The 21,579-nt window shown below is 37.9% G+C and overlaps 2 protein-coding genes across 3 annotated transcripts in view; one reads left to right on the top strand and one right to left on the bottom strand.

Annotated features, from left to right (window-relative positions):
* Positions 1–21,579, bottom strand: part of naa35 (N-alpha-acetyltransferase 35, NatC auxiliary subunit) — a 162,691-nt gene that overhangs the window by 127,510 nt on the left and 13,602 nt on the right. The gene's annotated exons all lie outside the window — the stretch shown is intronic.
* The window catches only part of frmd3 (FERM domain containing 3), a 41,396-nt gene continuing 20,012 nt past the window's right edge, over positions 196–21,579 (top strand). The window contains exons 1-5 of one of the 2 annotated variants that reach the window (XM_083553974.1): positions 196–932; positions 15,492–15,596; positions 15,849–15,891; positions 17,125–17,203; positions 20,417–20,514. In XM_083553974.1, the coding sequence (XP_083410100.1) occupies positions 828–932; positions 15,492–15,596; positions 15,849–15,891; positions 17,125–17,203; positions 20,417–20,514 (430 nt within the window). In that variant the 5' untranslated portion in view covers positions 196–827. The remainder of the gene's footprint in view (positions 933–15,491; positions 15,597–15,848; positions 15,892–17,124; positions 17,204–20,416; positions 20,515–21,579) is intronic. The other variant, XM_083553975.1, reaches the window with a different exon arrangement.

Genomic DNA, 21,579 nt, shown 5'->3' with positions numbered 1-21,579 from the left:
GTAATGAACCTGTAGGGTTTTTTTGATGGAGTCTTCAACTTGAAGGAGCACCAATTCATCTACACTAATTAGTATACTAGAATATGTTAGAATATAAACGCTGGCCTGAGGGAGGTCACGTGACCACTTCCACTGACGCTGTAGTGATGCACGCGGTCAGATACGTTGTGATGTCACAATGATAACAATTCGGTCTTTTTTTAAATAAATAAAATAGGAACAGAGTTAAAGTCTTAAGGATGATGATGTTGGGGAAAAATGATAACAAGGACACATTTGTACCAGATCAAGATCCCAGTCATGACCGCGCGATCCCCGTGCGCCTTTATGCTGGACGCGGGACGCTTACGTCAACTGAAAGAGTTGCCAGATTGGTGAATTCCAAACCGGTTTCTTATAAACATTTCTTGCAATATTAATCTATCCGTACATATTACAGGGAATACAGAATGAAGGAGGATATAATGGAAACTCAGTGAACTGGTTAAAAAACGTAAATAAAATGAGTTTGGCTTGGGTCAATCTGGCAACTCGGAGAGCATGAGGGGGTGAAAGGGTGAGAGGGGGGTAAAAAAAAGAGAGGTAGATAGGCAGAGAGAGAGAGAGAGAGAGAGAGAGAAAGGGAGAGAGAGAGAGAGAGAGAGACACACACACACACACAGAGGGGTGATTTGCAGCGTTTGCGCGCAGCATCTATCATGAGCAGGGTCGGAGCATCGCGGTACGCGCAGCGCTCCTGACCGCGAACGCGCCGTGACCGTCGCCGTGTACGCGCATGAGAGAAGGCGCCGAAGGCCGCCGCTTTCCGGTATGTAGGATCCAAAGCCATGAAAATGCTGCGCCTCCGGAGCCCGAGCGTGTCCTCGCTCAGCCGGGAGATCCACTGCACCGTGCGCCTGCTGGACGACTCGGAGATCGTCTGCACCATCCAGGTAGACGCGCGAGCCGACGAGACGCCACGCGCTGCGTTTCTTCCTCTTAGAACCACGAGTATATAATAAAAAATTAACCCAGCAAACAAATAAATGAAAACGACAAGACCGTGCATATTGCACGTGTGCGGTTCACAGGCGTGTTTCATCATGAGACTTTGTTTCGAGGTGCTGATGACGCGTCCATTTCTTTGCCTTTGATATTCACGCGCACTCACTATGTTATATATAATATTATATTATATTTTCTACTAGTTTTCAATTAAAAAGGTGAAATTGGAAAGCGAATCAGACAATAGACAGACATGAGCTAAATAAAAAGATGCTGCGTTCACATCCTTGAGTCTATAGGGTTAGGTGCATCTAATAGAGCTTGGACATCCCAGTCTGTCAGCAGTTAGTTTGTTGTTGTTGTTGTTGTTGTTGTTGTTTTGAAATCTTAATTTGCATTTCAATATTTCTTCTTCAATGTAAAATATTCAGCAAATCCCCTCTGCACGCTCTGACTGTATGCTCCTTTACATTATTGAATGTGTCCAGTGTTATTGTCAGAGCTTTCAGTTCTTCAGCTCACAAAACCTTGAGGTTCTTTTGGCTGACGTTATTTATTGTTTTTTTTTCCAGCATTCTCAAACTGCGTAATATATAGCAAAACTCAACGATAGATATAAGGTAACTACCAACCCAATGCTTTGTCTGCTTTTAATGGTTTTATAATCTATAATCAGTAATTTTATACAACCTTTTACTGGATTCTCCAGTCTCATCTTGGACCATCTTGACTCCATGAAGGCTTTGCATATTCCCCAGACAGCACAGCACTGAACTTGGAAGCGCTCTGACAGAAAAAAAAACAAGACCAACTATAAATCAGAAGTAAACCAACCAGTGTTTCGAGTCAGTGTTTCAGGAGAAGGTAGCGAACGCATGTTTTAAAAGTCGCCTGGTGATGTCAAGATCATATGCATATCAAAATGTGTTTTGTGAATTAAGATTTTTAAAGGCTATATGGAATACTGGAAAATATTGGCAAGGGGAGAGAGTTAAGCATAAAGTAGTGTCTGGGTGGGATAAAAAAAAAAAAGTGTTTAGTGATTTGGGAACAAAGATGATCAGCGATTAGACTGAGAAAATTGGTGATCATTGGTTGTCAAAAACAACAGCGCTCAGTGGTTGTTGCAGACAGTAAATATCAATGATTGGTTGTTGGGAATAATGGTGATCAGTGATTGGTTGTTGGGAGTAATGGTGATCAGTGATTGGTTGTTGGGAGTAATGGTGATCAGTGATTGGTTGTTGGGAATAATGGTGATCATTGATAATATGAAAACAGTGATAATATAAAAACAATTTACACAGCTTACGACATAACCAACAACAATTACAATAGACTTTATATGAGTATGACTGTGACTGTGTGACTGTGCCAATAAGATTTAAGAAGAGTATGCGGTGTTAAATAGGTGGGATTTGAGTCTAGATTTAAAAACAGACAAATAGTCAATGTTTCTAATGTCTGGAGGTATAGAGTTCCAGAGCTGTGGAGCAAAACAACAGAATGCCCTATGCCCCATGGTGGCAGGACGAGCAGAAGGAACAGAAAGGAGAGACGAGACGAGACAGATGTAAGAAAACGAGAAGGAACATGAATATGGAGAAGATCAGACAAGGAAGGGGCATGGTTGTGAATAGCCTTAAAAGTGAGATGAAGGATTTTAAAGTCAATGCAAAGCATGACCGGAATAGTGATTCATGATTGGGAATAATGGTGATCGGTGATTAATGCTTATTGCGAATATTGGTGACCAGTGATTATGATAACGGTGATTAGCGATTAGGAATAATAATAATCAGTAATTGGTTGTTGGAAATGACAGTGATCAGTCATAAGTTGTAGGGAAACGGTGGTGTCTGGTGAAACTATTGGTTGTTGTGAACATAAGACAGTATACTCACTGAATGTGAGTCGACTAAACCTGCTGTGTCAACTTGAAGAATCAGCAGCTAGGATGTGAGCTGGAGCGTTATAATGAGTCCAACACAGTATCTAATATGTAGTAAAATGTTTGCGTGGCTGGACTAAAAAGTCAGCAAACTTGGCAAGTTGTTATTTTGGGAACATTGAAATCAACATTTAAAATGTCTTATCTCATGGAGTTTTTAAAGACTTTGGAAATAAAATAAGTTTGGTTTCTTTTGCTAATTCCAGGCCATGATATTAATCCGTAACATGAGCGATAGATGAGCAGAACCGGATAAGGGAGTGGCAGCATTTAGATGACACATCACTCAGAGATAATGTTACTATTGTTGACTTATTTGTGGTCAGCTGTGCAGCTCTAATCGTTTTCCTTTTCTAAATTATGTTGTGACCTTAACAGTGCTTTTACTTCATCAGCCCAACTTTTGTCTTTTTGTGCATTTTCCTGTTAAAAGTGGAACCTTTTTGTTTCCGGCTAATAAATTTTTCAGACCAGCAGAAAGCCATTATGGTTTCTTGTCCCATGATAGATTTCTGATGCATATTTTATGACTATCCATGCTGAGGTCTCCTCCGTCAGTTGCCTTTTTCCCACGATCTGATCTAATAGTCTCAGTCCTACCCTTTGTAGCTTTAATACGCTGTTCCTAGCAGGGCACTGTATATATTAATCTTGCTTTAAAGAGAGGCATTGTGTGCCAGTCCTCCTGTTATGGACGGAAAGTGATGAGAAAAGGTGTCGGATTTCGTTAGGATTGTTAAATATGCAGCATGTGTACTCGCTTTGTTCTAGTGAGAAAAGGCTAGGGGGGATTATGTGAGATTTCTGGCCTTAAAGACCACATACAATTTTGTTAGTGAAAACTTGAGACAACACATTTATACGCACACGGACGCTCGCTTACGTGCCACTTTTGTGGCCTTTTCGGGTGTTTTGCTGAGCCTGTGGAATAGCTGGCACTCTGCAGGCTTCATTAATCTGCTCTTCAGCTGACTAATTGCTTTTTGATTGTTTTCTTATGGATTGAACATTTAGTATTTGCAGCTGGGAGTCCAAGACAGTATGGTTTTGATGGATGTGTGTCCGGCTTGTACCTACAGTTCAGGCCAAAACTTTACATACACCTTGGGTAATGACATGTTAGTTGTTAATATTCTGTAGCTCTGCCTTTTAAATGATCAAACTTTAATCAAATGCTTAGCTTTCCACAAGCTTCTCGCAGTACTTTGTTGCAATGTTTGCTTATTCTTCACGGTGTCATTAAGTCAGGATTGTGGACCTCTATTCTCAGACAGTCATTTTTCAGTGCTTTATGGGTATCAGGTTGGGTGAGGTGATGCTTATTCCAAAACTTTTTACAAGCCAAGAGGAATTCTCAGCATGATGCTTCCACCACCATGTTTCACATTCATCTACTGCACTTTAGGGATGAAATTCTCAGGGTGATGAAGGTTATTAGTGTTCACGTTTTGATTGCTTCGATGCATAAGTTGTCACAGATCACATGTGAGGAGATTTAAAGAATAGGATGAATAGAATAGAAGAATAAAACCAATTTCTGGTTCGTGATTGTCAATTTCCTGCTATGCCATATTCTTCACATTTTTTTGAAAGAATTGATTTTATTGTTCTCTATGGGATCACACTCTGATTCATATGTTCTTTCAAAATCTTGCTCTGGTAGATTATTGTTCTTCAGAAGGTTTCTGTACAATCTTGTCGACTTTCCAGGAACATGTGTATTTACACTGCAATCAAATGACACTTAATAATTACTCTCAGATGGACTCTTTTATAACTAATTACTTGACATCTAATAATTTCACCGCCTTCACAGCAACAGGGGTGAATACTTATGCAAGGCAGTGTAATAAAGGAACTGTTTTGTGAGATTTTGCCGAGCCCCGTAGCAAAGGGGGGCAATGTTTGGCTATGTGAAACGCTTCTCTCCCAGTAGAGCCACACACTTTTCCCAGTTCATCTCTAACTGGAGCCTGTCCCAGGTTCTGTCTGACTCAGCAAGCATACAGTAACCATCAGGGGAAGTGACAAATGAACACGGTCAACATGGGAACAGGAACATCTGACTGCGATACTCGTTTGTTCACACAGGGTGCATTACGTAATGCAGACTGTGCATTATGCCCTTGCATTACAAGGGCGTGTGATAAAAGAATTAGGTTGAAGACGAAAAAGTTGCTTGAGACATGTATATGTTAGATGGGCTGTGTACGCTTAAAATCCATCAGTACTTTATGAGTATTCTTTTGGGCAAAGGTAATTATTATATCTAATACTTTTCTGTAAATCACTTTTTACAGTGATTCCATTTTCCTGTTTTCAGATTAGAAGGGTATTTGCTATAGATTAAGTTAAGAGACATTATTTTTATGCTTTTCAGATGTAACTAAGTTTGGCTGTGGTCATGTGATTGGTAAACGATTGGTGAACATATTTGGGTATAAGAGTGCACTGTTCATATCTGTTTAGAACTGATAGTAACTTTGAAAATGAAGACAAATGACAATATGCAATGATCAGCAAAATATATTGATTGTTTGCAAGTTAGCTTTATTGACAGATTAGCAAAGCAGGCTAACTGTACTAGCTACAATCATCCAGCAGACCCTATCAACCAACTATACTACTTCTTTTTAAAACAGAAATAAATAACTAAAGTTTAAAAAAACTAGCTGAACTTATTTTGGTTGATCTCGAAATGCTTTCAGAAACTGGAATAATTATAGCTTTGTTTTAGCTGCCATATTCCGTACATATTTTAAAGATTTCAGCTATGTTTAGTTTACCTTCTGAGTTTTTAATGGTGTGCATGTATGTGCCAAACTGAACAAATCACTCAGTCGATTGGTGAATCCATTTTTTTTTTTTTATTTATATAATTTGTCTTTATCTGCAATCAAATTTTTGCTATATTAGAAATATGATAAAAAAAAGTTGCACAAGTCGATTTCCCATTCAATTTTATTAGTATAGCCTTTTTAGAAGTCGACATTGTCCCAAAGCAGATTTACAGAATAGATTACAAATATAAATGTTAAATGTATAAATTAGTCCCTGTAAGTGTATCTTTAATGAGTAGCAACAGTGGCATAAAACATTTTTTTGAGATGGTATACAGAAGAAACCTTGAGAGGAACCAGACTCAAACAGGAACTCATCCTCATCTGGGTGACACCGAATGTCCATTCATTATAGTTTCTATTAATTACATTCCAAATCCATCCTCATGCTTCTTAAGTTTAACCCTGCTCAGTAACATCATGGATATTTAGACTGTGCATGTTAAACCATGTTTACAACAGTGAGTGGTCTTTAACTGAAAAGAAGGCAGGGTGACACCAGAGGTAGGGTGTCAGGATGAATCAGGCAGGTACAGAAATGATTTTGTTTCTGCTGAAACAAACAAAATGGACAATTTGAATACGCATTCGTACATTTTGTTAAACTAGATACCAAGATCCAAGTCAGAAAATAAATCCAATCTTCCCATCACTATTCTCAACTTTTTTCTGAGGTAACCGCGTTTTATATTATGACTAGCGCCCTCTAGAGATTGACTCGCTTTGAATATGAGTCAGTGAATATCATTGGTTTCACTGTGATACATTTGCGTTAATGTTATTGTGCTTCTATGTTTGTACTACATTATGAAAATACTATTTTATCTCATTTCAACTCACTGTGTCAGAATGTCATAGCCAAAAATAAGATCTCAAGAAATAATATGGCTTGTGGTCCATGTTGGCTAATGTCAGCCATGTTCCTCTATTAGTTACAGCCTTTTTTATGAACTGCAGCAATGTTTTATGAAAGTTTAAGCCGTATTGATTTGCATGTTCTTCGTTTTGTTAAAAAAATAAAAATTGCAACCATTGCTTTTTTCAAGTACTGAAATAGATTTCTGTAGCATTTTTGGACATCAAGCGACTTAAGCAAGAACTTTGACAGTGTGACCGTGTCCTTGCGTGTCTTGCTGTTTTTTATATCAGAGTGGATTCATTGCCTAAACATTTCTATTTTTGTTTCTCTCCCATTTCATCGAGTCCAAATTGGCCTCGTACGGAGAAACCTATCCCATCTCTCCGGTCCTCAAATTCTCCTCGTGGACGTCTTCAACGTATTCGGTGTTGTGGTTCAGGCATTCTTTCATTAGGCTATTAATAGACAAGACGCTATTCCTATCCTTTCGTCGAAGTCCTTAGATTATTTCACCGCTATGTTGACTGAAGGGAGAAGGAGATGGGATGAAGGTGAGGGAAATGAATGGAGGGCCTAGAGGACGGGCGAGGGATGAGTGGAGTTTTGTGATGAATGATTGCTCACTGACGTGGCATGCTTGTTGACTTGTGTGTTGATGGATTAGCTTGTGTAGTTTAAAGGCGCTTGCATAAAATAATTTAGATGAAAAAAGCGTATATCATGAAATATAAACAAATTGAAATATATTTTAAAGGTCAAATCCAGTTTGTGGCCTTCAAAGCTCGTGTGTGTAGAAATAGATAAGATAAGATAAGATAAGATATTAAGTGACAACAGCCTGTTTAGCCAGTGGGGAAGAGTGACCACACACACACAAACACACATGCACACACACAATGAGATGTCTGTCAGCCACATTAGGTTTTCTCCTCTAAAACTGAGATTAAGATGACATTATTTCACCTTGAATGAAGAATTTAGCACACAAAACAAGACCAGACCTTTTTTTCCTTCACTCCCAAACTATTACAGGCTTGATTGAACAAACAAATGAAATATGTTTATCATGTGTTTACAGACTGGTGCATTCTTTTCTACATCACCTGGAGACAGTCACAAGTGTTTAATGGAGACACATAAGGCAGAACAAGGTGGTTTCGGGTTTGCTCATGACCACAAAGTGGTAGCTAAGTGGTTAAGATGTTTAACTTTAGATTGAATGGTTGTGAGTTCCAATTCCAGCACCACCAATCTGCCACACCTCGGTAAATGTGCAAAGCCCCTAGTCCTCAGCTGCTTAATTGTGTAAATTGACATAAATGTAGGTCACTCTGGTTAAGAGCTTCTGCCAAATGCTGTGAATATACGTCCTATAACAGCTAAATTATTAATTGTAAGACGTATTTTTTAAAGTGTCTACAATTCAGAGGTGCGTTTTACAGCTCTGTTCTTTGACCATAAAATATTTTCTGTAGCTGAATCTCGGGTGCCTTTGTTTTTTACATGAAGTGCACTAATCAGGGTGCAGAAGAACATTATAAGTGTTTAGAGAGTAGGATGGGGATTTGGACACACACAGATGCGCTGAAGGTGGCACAAGTCGAGTCAGAGGCACTTGCAAAGGAAAACCTGCGCTAAAATGATCACAGTTGTATTTTTACCAGAGTGCATGAGTGTACAGTGTGCAATGGCGATGTAAAAAAATCTAATGGAGAAAAGGATAAGAAAATGTTATGTTAAAATGTGCTTGAGTGTGAACAAAGGCTTTTGGATTTCTGGCTGTTCATAAACAGGAAATTGATCTTATAGCAATGAAAAGGTTCTCTAAAGCTCACTGTCAATTTTTGTTTGCTTGGTTGTTGATATTATGAAAAAGAAAATCCACAGGACACCATTTTCAGCAGCTGAATGGAAACCGTACACTGAGGTGTAGAGAAAAGTGAAGAGCATGTGTTAAAAAACTTATTGACTATGACAAATCGCTGACACTAGAGACTTCTTCTATATACTGTTACTAGAAATAATCAAAGCTTCAGGCTAATCTGAATGGATCAGCAATTCTGCAGCACATTTGTATAAACTATGCTAAAATGGTGGCACTGAGGTATATTTATAGTCCCTTTAGGCCCTTGCTTTAGAATATAACATTGGCTCTTTGGAAGTCCTGAGGTTTGACCTAACAATCATCTAGTCTCTACAGTATGATATTAGCCATTAGCATGACTAAGCGCTCAGAATACTGAAGGTTTTTGTCGTTTTATATGCTTTTTGGACACTTTAATTACAAGTTGCCATTGCTGAACAGATTTTCCAATTGCCTCAGGCTCAGATGTGAAGCCTTAGTCATTCCACCAGATGATATCATCTGTAACTATTATTTACGAGGACGCTACTCTGAATTGCTTGGCATTTTTGTCACCTTATGTTTATTTATTTATTTATTTTTTATTAAAAATCTCCATCTGTTCAGTGAAGATTTTTCAGAGCACCAGCATCGAGCCATTTGTGTGAACAGATTTGTGAAACTTGACGATTACTTGCTACAATACATTAACGAAGCAGGTGACAAAGACATCAGGGTTTGTTTATCACAATGACATTGAGTTCATTGGCAGTTGTGCCCCTACTTTAAATGTACTTTCAAATGTTTTTTTCACATGTAATCATACACTATGTACAAATGTTTGTGAAGAGCTGACCATTTGTGTGTTTTTTGAACATCCCGTTCCACATTGAGTCGCCATTTGCTGTTATAATAACCTCCACTCTTGTGGGAAGATTTTTTACTAGATTTTGGACTATGCTTGTGGAGATTTGTGCTCATTCATCCTCAAGTGTGGCGTAAAATAAAGTCAGGTACTGATGTAGGTGAGGTGAGAAGGCCTGGGGTGCAGTCAGCATTACAATTCATCCCCAAGGTGTTCAATAGGAGGTCAGAGCTGGCCACTCAAGAGCTTCCTCTCCAACCATGTAAGCCATGTCTTCATGGAGCTGGCTTTGTGCACAGGGGCATTGTCATGATGAAACAGGTTTGGGTCTCCTAGTTCATGTGAAGTTAAAACCGCATGCAAAGACATCCTATATGATCGTGTGCCTCCAGCTTTGTGGTAACAATTTGGGGAAGATCTACATATACATTGAAAATTCAGGTATCCCAATACTTTTGTCCATATATTGTCATGTAATCTTATGCTAAAACATTTGAGTGCCTCAGTGCTCAGTGCTCCTTGATTCGAGTTGCCTGAATGCGTCACAGTTTATTAAATACATATAACACACACATACAAACACTAGTTGATGTTTTAGCACATGTATTGTAGGAAAATGCTATAGTTCATCCTCTTGGTATTTTTTGAGTAAAGTTTGTAGTTTGCTGTGTTTTGTTTGTCATAATACATTTTTAAAATATACACCAGATTGCAAACCTTAATTAGGATACAAACACTACACTAGACAAAAGTCACATATATGACATGGTATCTGAGCATTTTTTTTTTTTCAAATGAGCAAATATTTATTTCTTATGTCTGTATTGGTGAATTCCTGAAATGTTTATATAAACTACCAAATATGAATAAATAAACAAACAAACAAATAAATACGAAATAAAATTGTATCACATTACCACTACTGTCTAGTTTTGACATTGGACCTCCTGGAGTGTTTTAAGGCTCTGGCATGGAGAAGCTGGTGCTGGATCTGTGATGATCACAAATGTTGAGCTCAGTAGCTCCTAGTTTTATAACCATAATGACTGTATAAGACTGTAGAAAGAACATTGCTTATAATCTTATACTCCAGTACTCATGTTAGTTCTCACTCTCCAGTGTTCTGTATTGTTAAAAGATTTATGATCAAACTCTTGATGTCACCCAAATGAGGATGGGGTTCCCCTTTTGAGTCTGGTTCCTTTCAAGGTTTCTTCCTCATGACATCTAAGGGAGTTTTTTTTCTTGCCACAGTCGCCACGACTGCTCATCAGGGATAAATGCACACCATTCACCTTAACTGTTGATTTCTGTAAAGCTGCTTTGAGACAATGTCTGTTGTGAAAAGTGCTATAGAAATAAACTTGACTTGACTTGACTGTGTTTAAAAGACATATCGTAACACAACTCGAAATATAATCATATTATGGCTAAAAATAAGAACCCCCTCCCTTTTATAGTAGCCCAGCCTTCTTATATACGTTTCCATCATCCATCACTTCTCTCCACCCTCTAGTCAGCAGGAGCCCTCCTCCCAGCACCCCCCAACCAGGTGTTTAACTTTGAACATATATCTGGATCAAGGGCAGCGCAAACCATTTTGTTGGAGGTGCCATTGAATGGGGTCATCTTTCACACACGATTAGTCAAGTAAGAAATGAAAGTAAAATCACCGAAGCCAAACACTAGAGATTACAAAATAAAGAGAAATTGGCTAAATCTATCATTTCTATGTATGTATATGTCCTGGAGGATGTTCATGTTATCATTTCAATTTGCATCATGATTTCTATAAGGACTTATCTGTTTACAATAGTTTTTCCTTTTCTTTACCATTCCATGGTTTATCTCTTCTTCTACACCTTCTACTTCTGTTCAAGTGCAGCTCATACCATCTCTGTCAGTAAAATCAATATCAGTCCCATCCTCCACAGCTTCCCCCCCTCTCCCTCTTTTTCTCTTTCTCTCTCCAGGACATTAACAGGTTCCATTGCATGCTTACTCATTTCTACTCGTCCAATTAACACACAGCTTGAGCCTTTGCTCCTTCGCTTCTGCTTAGTTACACTCATAATTGAGATGCCATGCGTGTATTAATTATGGAGAACATCTTTAACTAGGGCACTGATTGTTGGGTGAAGATGGCCCTTGTTCAAAGTAAGGAAATGTAAGACAGGAATGAAAGACAGTGCTGAAACTAAAAGGGAGACAGATATTAATGTACAGAGCTTTCACTCCCTTCAGTCATCACCTCAACATGTTTTGTTGTATCATCGATTGCGATTGAAATGCACCGGCTTTGGGATTTTTACCATTTTAATTTACACAAGATTTAAAAAACATTTTCCTCATTAATGAAACAACCAAGTTGATATGTGTTGGTTGCAATGCAAGTGTTTAGCTCTCAAACTCCTTCAGCAGTAGCTACGCTTGTTTGCATCTATGACTACTGCTATAATTACCTCATATATATCAGTGATTTGTGGTGAAATGCCTTCTCTCGGTAGACTGAGTTGAAACTGAGTTACAGTACAGTGGCCAGGGTCATACAGAGATTAACGGGTTCCACTCGGAACAGGCCTCACAAGGGTCAATCAAGTTGAGTCCTTGCAGTGTGCGTCAGGTGCAGAAGCTGCTTCAGAAAACACATGCATGAGTGCTACCAGCATTGTTTTAGAGGTTGCAGGAGAGGAAGGTCCGCTTGTCAGTGCTCAGACCATACGCACACCCTGCAGCAAGTCAGAAACTGGGCCAAACAGCAGTTTTCCAACATAATAACGACCCTGAACATATCGCCAAGACGAAACTGCTTCGCTGAGGAAGCTGAAGGAGAAGGTGATGGAGTGGCCAAGTATGCCTCCAGAACTGAACTCTATTAAGCACCTGTGGGGCAACCTTAATTCCATGCCCAGGAGGATTAAGGCAGTGCTAGAATACAATGGTGCTCACAAAATATTGGCACTTTGGACAGTTTTAACATGTTCACGCAGGATGTACTCACTTAAGTTGCCAGCTTTTTTGACAATAATGGCTGTATGTTGTTATTTTTAGTGCACAGTAAATCTGTACTGCTAGTTTTATTTCTATTCAATTGTCTCTTGAGAAGAATACTACAATGGTTGCTGTAATGTGAGGGATGTACTCACTTTTGTAAGATACTATATGTGTGTATATATGCATAGCCAATGATACGATTCAACAATATTTATAATGCAATGACTCATAGGACACGCCTCGGTCTCCATAGTATTGTAATACGTGATATCACGCTGTAGCAGTGGTGCTGAGAGAACACACTTAAGAAACAGTTAAGCGAGGATCAATCTACATATAAAATGTTGGTCACAAATTATTGGTCACTTTCTAAATAATACAAGTAAGGTGCATCTTCTGATAATTATATATAAATAAATAGATATTTACAGATGCAGATATCTTTAAAATGGTACCTAATGGTACAAATGTGAACGTGTGTCTACACATTTTTAAATTGAAGCATCACATTCATTTGATCCCTATGCCCCAATGTGAATCAGTGAATCTTATCACCCCTAATATATAATCTTTATAACCAAACTTAGTTATTTTTTCTATAAATTTGCCTTGAGCTTGTTTTGATTACTTTTTGTTTGTACAGTGCACATCACTGTAAATAAAGATTATTCTTATTTTCACAATCCTGCCTTTTCATTCCAACAGAAAAATGTCAACACTGCTTTGTCATAAGCCTAATTTATGCCACACATTCAGGCATTTCAATTCCGTTACTGCAGTGTCCTTTCCTTCAGATGACTTCCTGATTTTATATCATCTCATGAGCTTTTGTAATAAGCTACAAGGTCAACAGAATGCAGTGAAGTGCAGATCGAGGTGTCCTCACTTGTAAATCATGTCCAGTTCTGATCAGGTTGATGGCGGGTCTGTGAAGGACAGCTTTAACTCATGCTCGAGGTGCATTTAGCAGTTCAGCGTCTCAGGTTTGTGGTTACTGTGGATAAAAACGACAGCAAGGTCAGGCAGCCCGCGGCAATGTGGTGTGCTGTGAAAAGTTGCATGATCGAGCACGTATTCGCTACTGACTCAGCTGAACACCAGATAGAGCAAGAGGACAACCCGCTTTCACAAAATCACTGCTAATGCATGTGGAGAAAATGTGTTTTCTAGTGCAGTCAAGATGATCAATGTGTATACAGTGTACACAGTGACCCTCTTGACTAGATAGATAGATAAATGGACAAAAGTATTAAGACTGTATTTTTTCAGCTGTATGTGGTTCTTCCCCAAACTGTTACTACAAAGATGGAGACACAATTGTATAAAATGTCTTGTCTGTGTGCGGTAGCAGTAAATCTTTCCTTCGTTTGAGGTATGAGAATAAAACCTGTTCCAGCATGACAATGCCCCTGTGCACAAAACATCTCCATGAAGATATGATGTATATGGGTTTAAGTGAAAGATCTTGAGTGGCCTGCAATAAAGCTTTGACCCTATTGAACACCTTTGAGATGAATTGGAATGCTGACTGCACCCTGTTTCCTCACCCTACATCAGCACCTGACTACTAACACCCTTGAACACAAAGAAATTAACACAGATTTCCACAACCAGTCTTATGGTCAGGTGTCCACAAACATTTGTCCATATAGTGTACATGAGCTCATGAGGAGCTGAACAGCTTTAAACTACAGCTCTGTCATATAAACTGACACTGACAGACTTGTGCCACACCTTTTTCAGTGGCCTGAAAGGCACAGAAACCATGCAACTGATCGGCACAACTGTCAATGCATTTTTAGTGAGACTGACCGGTTCCGAGGACAAACATCCTTTGCTTAGACTGACAGGCATGAAGACCACACCATTTTCATGAAAATAACAGGCATAAAGGCTATGATAACGTTCAGTGAAACCTCTATCACTGAGAGTAACCAGCATGGAGGCTACATATCCTTTATTTGGACTGACAGGCAGGAATGCCATGGAGAATGTTAACCCTCCTGTATTAGTATTGATAGGCACATATGATACATTTATATCACTAGGACTGGCAGGCACAAAGGCTGCACCACTTCACATAGAATGCCAGGCACAGGGGGCACTGACTGGGACTGACAGACACAAATTCCAAGGCACATTTCATTGCGGCTGACAGGCACAGGCTGCCACCTCTTTCACTTAGACTGACTGACAGACACAGACAGTCTTAAAAAATCCTAAAAAACTGAAAGGCACCTAACCCATGTATTATTTCCTGGGACTTTCAGATACCTTTTTATTGAGATTGATTGGCACTTAGGCCAGGTTTCCTTCACTAAGGCTTTTACATAAAGACTACACCTCTTCCACTGAGACTGACAGGCATCTAAGCCAGGTATCCTTCACTGGGATTTTTAGAAACAAAAGCTACACATCTTGCATTGAGACTAACAGGCACTTAGGCCATGCATCCGTCACTGGGCCTTTCACACAAAGGCTAGAACACTTCCATTTAGACTGACAGGCATTTTATCCAGGGATCCTTCACTTGGACTTTCGGACACAAAAGTTACACCTCTTTCATTAAGATTGACAGGCTCTTAGGCCATATACCATTTACTAGGACTTTCATACACAAAGAGTACAACTCTTCCATTGAGACTGACAGGCGCTTAGGCCATGCATCCTTCACTGGTACTTTCAGATACAAACATTATATGTTTTTGAGTCATTGAGACTGACAGGCACAGTCTAAAAAAAAAATCTATCTTGAAATGCACTGTGTACCAAAATCTGATTTTTTCAATCTTTTTCAAATCAATCTGTCAGTCTGATCCCTTTGGAAATATTTGACAAATTTGAAGCCAAAAAATGTGATAAGGTTTATTTTTTTTAGTTTCAAAATAAATAACTCCAGCCCTAATCTGACCTTCACCTTATAAACTTTCATACTACATGTTTGTGAATCCTCGTACAGTTGCATGCGTGAGAGCATTTGCCACTAAAAGTAGGACCACTGAAGATACTTCATCGTTACTGGAGCTCACCATATTCCTCTACATTAATTGCAACCCTGCCTGTTGTGTCGTTTGTGTATTATTTATGCTTTTCCAGTATCATTGCTTGCAATTATTGACCTGTTTCCTTTTTATTTTTAATTCTCCTTTCTGCAGAGAGACACAAAAGGTCAATTCCTGCTGGATCATGTGTGTAACCACTACAGCCTGCTGGAAAAGGATTACTTTGGCATCAGATATGTGGATCCTGAGAAGCAGAGGGTACACACATACACACAGACGCAACACTAACTCATTCATGCAGGAAATTTCACAGTCTCATAGTGAATTATTCACACACATTTATGCTGTAATATTTGTGCACTAGTGCGGAAACTGGGAAGAAAGATGCAGTGGGATTGTGTCCAGGCTCCATGTTAGGGATTAAGTGTTTTTCTGAATAATCACAGGCTCTGTATCTGATTCTCTCTCTCTCTTTCTCTCTCTCTCTCTCTTTCTGTTTTTTTCTCACAGCACTGGCTGGACCCCAGCAAACCTGTGGTCAAGCAGATGAAATGTGAGTTTGTTCACTGTTGAAACAAGAAATCTTGTGATTGTGATGTTGTGTTGAGGCTTTGCATGAAACCTTTTCTACATTAACAAACAAATCTGTTAGGGGTGTAACGGTATATGAAATCCACGCTACCTCGGTTTTTAAGTCATGGTTCGGTTCAATTTCTGTACGTTTAGGGGGAAGAAATTAAAGTTTATTATCATTAACATTTGTGAACATCAACAGTTTACATATTTTGCATTTTTTTGAATAAAATGCCTGCTTGGTTAAATAATATCTAAAATAATATTTTATAATATTTTATAAAAAATAAAATAGAATAAATTAAATGAATGCAATACTTTTATTATATTGATCAAATTGAGTAATCGATTTAATTAGCACAAATTAAGTCGATTAAATAAAATTAAATGCAGGTGTGTGCTTGTGTGTTTTACATTAAATATTGAATTTTTGGAAATTTTTTTTTTTCAGCATACTTTTTACAAATGTCTTCATTCCTTCCATACTTCATTCATTCACTCCCTCAAAATGTGGAAATGTCAGGGTTTACTTCTTTTAAGAGTAATTCTTGGAGTTGTACATAAAACGCAAAAGAATTCCTATCGCGAGTCGTAAAAGCAGAACGCACTAGAATTTGTATTTCGGCGCACTACAAATTGTATTATGTTATATAATTTTTGTGTTTGTTTTTGAGTTTAATAATAATAATAATAATAAACATAAAAAAAAACAGTGATGCTGTGCTCAAAGTGCGAGGTGGAGACTAAACAAACTTGTGGTCCAACACGTTCCTCACGTAAAAAGGACTGCATTTGATACACATTTCCATCGAACCAAAAGCCCTGTAGCGAAACGATTTGGTACGAATATGTGTACCGTTACACTACAAAAGAAAGTGTGCACTGTATACATTGTACGATTTTGGGCTGTCCTAGGTGGAAGATTTCACAATAGTGGCTGTATGTTCTTTTCAGAGGGCAGTAAATCTGTACTGCTATACAAGCTGCATGTTGACCGATTGTTCGTTAAGAAGATACTAAAATGGTTGCTGAAATGTGAGGGGTGTACTTACTTTTGTAAGACACTTTTGTAGAAGTGTGCCAGTAAACTGTTGAAGCATGCATCAAATTTCATTCTCCATTACCTTATTGCTTCCTGTCACTGTGCCCTTATTGATTTCTGCATAATCTGTTTCACTGTTTCACTGTTTAACATTTTAGTGTTGTTTCGCAGGTCAGCAGCCGTACACCATGTGCTTTCGGGTGAAGTTCTACCCCCAGGAACCCATCAAGATCAAGGAGGAACTGACAAGGTAATTGAGCAAACACTAAGCTGAGATGATTTTTGAAATATTGGATTTTCCTGGACTACTCGAGCGAGCAGGTTAACACATAGATTGACATTTTAAAGAATATGTTTGGAAGTTTTTGGCTTTAGTAGAAGTGGATTTTTCAAATGGATGTCATTTGAAAAGCCTTTGAATGAGCCATTTTGTAGATGTACTTCAGTCTGGAGATCAATAACTGAGTGGTGCTTGTGATATGAGGCTCTTGGAGCTTGGACGCAGTTTCTGTTAATACATACACACACATACACTTGACATACTCATTAGCTCGGCTCTCACAGCATGGGGGCGTAGGGTGTTTTAAGCAGTAAAGATAAGAAACACAACTCATTACTTGCAGTGCTCCTTTGCCCTCCTTTCATTTCTCATCTTCACTTTCTTCTTATTCATCTCCCTTTCCACACGATTCACTTCATGTTACATTTTAGGGGTTTTTCTTGTGTGTGTGTGTGTGTGTGTGTGTGTGTGTGTGTGTGTGTGTGTGTGTGTGTGTGTGTGTGTGTGTGTGTGTGAGTGTGTGTAAGAAGTACACAATGTATGTACTTGAATAAAAGTAGAGAGGAATTATTATGGTTATAATGAAATATTATTACTTTTATCACAAGACTGTTGCTTAAGCAACTCATTTTATGTAAAAAGTCTCTAATGCACACTAATCTATTAACAGAAAGATTTTAATGAGTTAAACACTGATTGATATCTAAAATATTATCATGAGCCCAAAACTTCCTTTTCAACAACTTCAAAAAACCGCACAAATAAGACCATGGGTGTTGTGGCAAGTTCGAGTCAGGAGTTTCTTCAATCATTTATTCTTCTCAAAATGTTTTGCTTGATGTTAAATTGACGTCGAACTGTATGTTTGTTCTAGAGAAGACACCACCAACCGGCAATGCCGTTTCTAGCTTGAATGATTTCATGTAGAAATATCATATTTTTTAAACTCTCCGAACCAAGAACCAAACAACTCCTTGGCTAATTGTAGCCAATTGTATTCTTATAATATATGTTTTATAACTTCTAAGCTGCACTGGAGATTCCCATTACTGAACTCAGATCAGGACCTTTTCAGTAGAATCACAGAAAACCTTTCTGACATCACCTCAATTAAAGGTAACCAAATTAATAAGTGCAGGTTTAACTAAAATTCAACTAGACTCTTTAGGCTGTAACTGTTTTCTTTCTACACACATTATGATAAACTACATAATATAAATTATAATGTTATGCAAGCTAAAATAAATATTGTTGCTCTATGCGTAAAAGCACAGCAGGCAACACAGCATAACCTAAGTGCTATACAGTTATAAGCCTATTTCATTAAATGTATTAGCCTTCACTATCCTCATAACGAGATGTAATAGAGCTGCATACACACCTTTATCTTTTTTATGTTTCCCTCATACTTATTTCTTCTTTTTTCTAAATTGGGCTCCTGAGGGATTAAGGCTTTTTTTGTCATCCATAATTTAAATTTGCATTTAGCTCTCCTTACTGATACCCCACCTCTCCTTTCTGAGTGAATGAGTGAGGGAACTTCTCCGGGCGGTGGGTGCACACTCCAAGTCCCGACCAGGTTCATTGATCGCGACATGATTTAATAGTTGACGCGACTGTGCAAATTAACAGTAGGAAAAAAACAAAAAACAAAACAATGATCAGCTTACATTTGCACCCCCGGGAAGATGCACATGTCGGCTCTGCCTAAATCCACCACTTCCAAGCGTCAATTAAAACAAGTTTAAAACAGAGCACATGCTCTACACTGGTTGGTGACTTGCTGCGCGCTTGACCAGTAAATTTTTTATCCATTAATAAATAAGATGGAAATCACATTTTTTGAAATGTAGTTGAGTAAAATGTAAGTATATTTGACTTTGAAATTTTGTGAAGTTAAAGTAAATGTCTCTCCGAACTGAAATACTTAAGTAAAGTACAGCTAAACGAAAAAATGACTTAAATACAGTAACGAATTACATTTACTCCGCTACTGTCCACTACTGGTGTGAGTATGGGTGAGTGTGCAACCTGTTGAAGAGATGCTGATGTGCAAAGTTTCCCGTTTAAAACCCTGGAGACACGAACACCAACTTTCATATCTTCTTTTAAATATTTAATGTGGGACTGTCTTTGAAAAGCAAAGAAACCACAAAAACATTAGTTTGAAAAGTGTATAACGAGTTGAGTGTGAAAGTTTGCATCCCTGTGGCTTTTTAATATACATTATTTATATATTTGTATTTATGTTTTATATCACGTGCAGCTACGAACAAAGAAATTTGCAGTGGCTTGTGAGGAATAAATAATTCAGGCCATGATTTTATGGAAGAAAAATAAGAACTTTGAGGTGGGAACATAGCATTTATTTTATAATTCAGTTTTTATTCTACTTTATTTCTATTCCACTTTTAAGTTTTATTCCATTCATATTTTTTTATTTATATATGTCACAGGTCATTCATTTAATGCATTTCACTGCAATTCGCACTGTGTATGGTTGTATATGTGACAGATTATATACATATATAGTTTGTATATTATACATAAATAATTATTTGTATGTACCTACATGGCATATAACTTTTGGCCGTGGCTCTTAAAGCAGGTCAGCCGCCGGTGCAAAGGAATTAAGTAATTCTAGCTTTAAGAGCAAAATAAAACATTTTAATCGCTGTGACATTCTTTTATCTCTTTTTATATATAATTGTGTAGTACAAACTAATTAGTATAAATTGGTGTGTTTAAGTTCATAACTACAAACTTATTAAAAACTTTATATTCAGGGATCTCCTGTGCAGAAAAAATGTCAAAGCTATTTTGTGGTGGAAAAATCAAGAGCTAAAATGAAGGAAAGGTTGGATTCTCTTCTGCTGGACCTCTCATCCTAACATGGGTGCTTGAAGAGTTTTTAAAGACTGTCCGCACTCTCCAGGTCTCCCTAATGTGCCATGCGACATAATCAATGCTGCAGATGTTTTCTCCTTTAGTCCGAAGGCATGTCTCCATGGTAACCGTTTCCCGGGGTAGAGTTCTCATGGTAACGCCTCTTTATGGTAGACCCGGACTCTTTGTTCACAAATGGCAGCCAGTGTGACTACGCTCTGAATCACACATCTGTGTTTCGTTCTGTTGAAACAGCGAACCTCTCACGTGTTTTTCTTTTATTTCTGTCTCACTCAGATACCTGTTGTACCTGCAGCTGAAGAGGGACCTGTACCACGGCCGGCTCCTGTGTCCGCTTGCCGACGCCGCATATCTCGGAGCTTGTATAGTGCAGGGTAATACCCTGAGCCATCACAATTATTAGAGTTATAGCTCAGAAGCCAAGCAATAAATAAAAAATAAGAGAAAAGTACTTCCCACAGGACATCTTTGTAGCTTCAAGCATTTTCTTTTTCAAAATTGGCTGCAAATTGCTTTTTAATATATTTATTTGTGCATAATATTAAATTGTATTAATTTTTTTACTTTTATTTATTTTTTACCATATTTTCCTCAAAAATCTGAGGCACTTTATTTCAGGTAAGGTGCTTTATCTAAATTGATTAATGAAATGAAGTTAAAGATCATGAGGATCAAATATCTCATAATCTCATAACTCATGAGTTACCTCATGTTAAACCACTATCTAGGTTGCTTTGTTTTTTGTTTTTTTGTTTTTTACTTTTAAATTTGTTTGATTGATAAGTTATTACTTTTGTGTCAAACTTCTTCTGCAATATATTTCAAACTGCGCTTTGTACAATTGTCATTCTATTCAGCATTCACATACCAGCTACGTTGTAAGAGGTTAGCATAAAAAGCAGACTTCAAATTACACTTTATGCTAGCTGGCTAGTTGCAGCTTTCAAAGACAACCCTAAAAACTAGCTAAAAAGAGCAAGAGTGGCCTTAGTGTAAATTACAGGATTTAGCTTTCATGTAATGCCATCATAAAGAACATATCATCTGTAATACTGTAAAATAATAGTAAATGTAAATATTACAAACCAGCTAAATCTTATGTTAACTAGCTAGATTTTCAGAAACAATCCTTGATAAATAATGCCTAAATAAATATTATCTGGCCACTTGAAAAAGGATAAAGTCTAAAAGCATAAAGTCTAAAAGGCCCCATAATGTTAATATTCTTTGGTAAAATATGAAGTGTCCTCCTTTTAAAACTGCTCAGTAATAAGAACATCACAGCGTGACATTTACAAAGCCATTACTGAGGTTTGTGAGTCATGTCCGACATTATCAAATCTCCTCTTCCTGTACAGCAGAGCAACACAGAGATTTCTAAAGGCTGAGATTGTTTTAAATCAATCTCTCTGTACTAATTAGCTTCTAAAAACTTTACC

The sequence above is a fragment of the Silurus aristotelis genome, assembly GCF_946808225.1.
Source record: "Silurus aristotelis genome assembly, chromosome: 11".
Taxonomy (NCBI): Eukaryota; Metazoa; Chordata; class Actinopteri; order Siluriformes; family Siluridae; genus Silurus; species Silurus aristotelis.
This window is presented reverse-complemented; position numbering and strand designations above follow the sequence as displayed.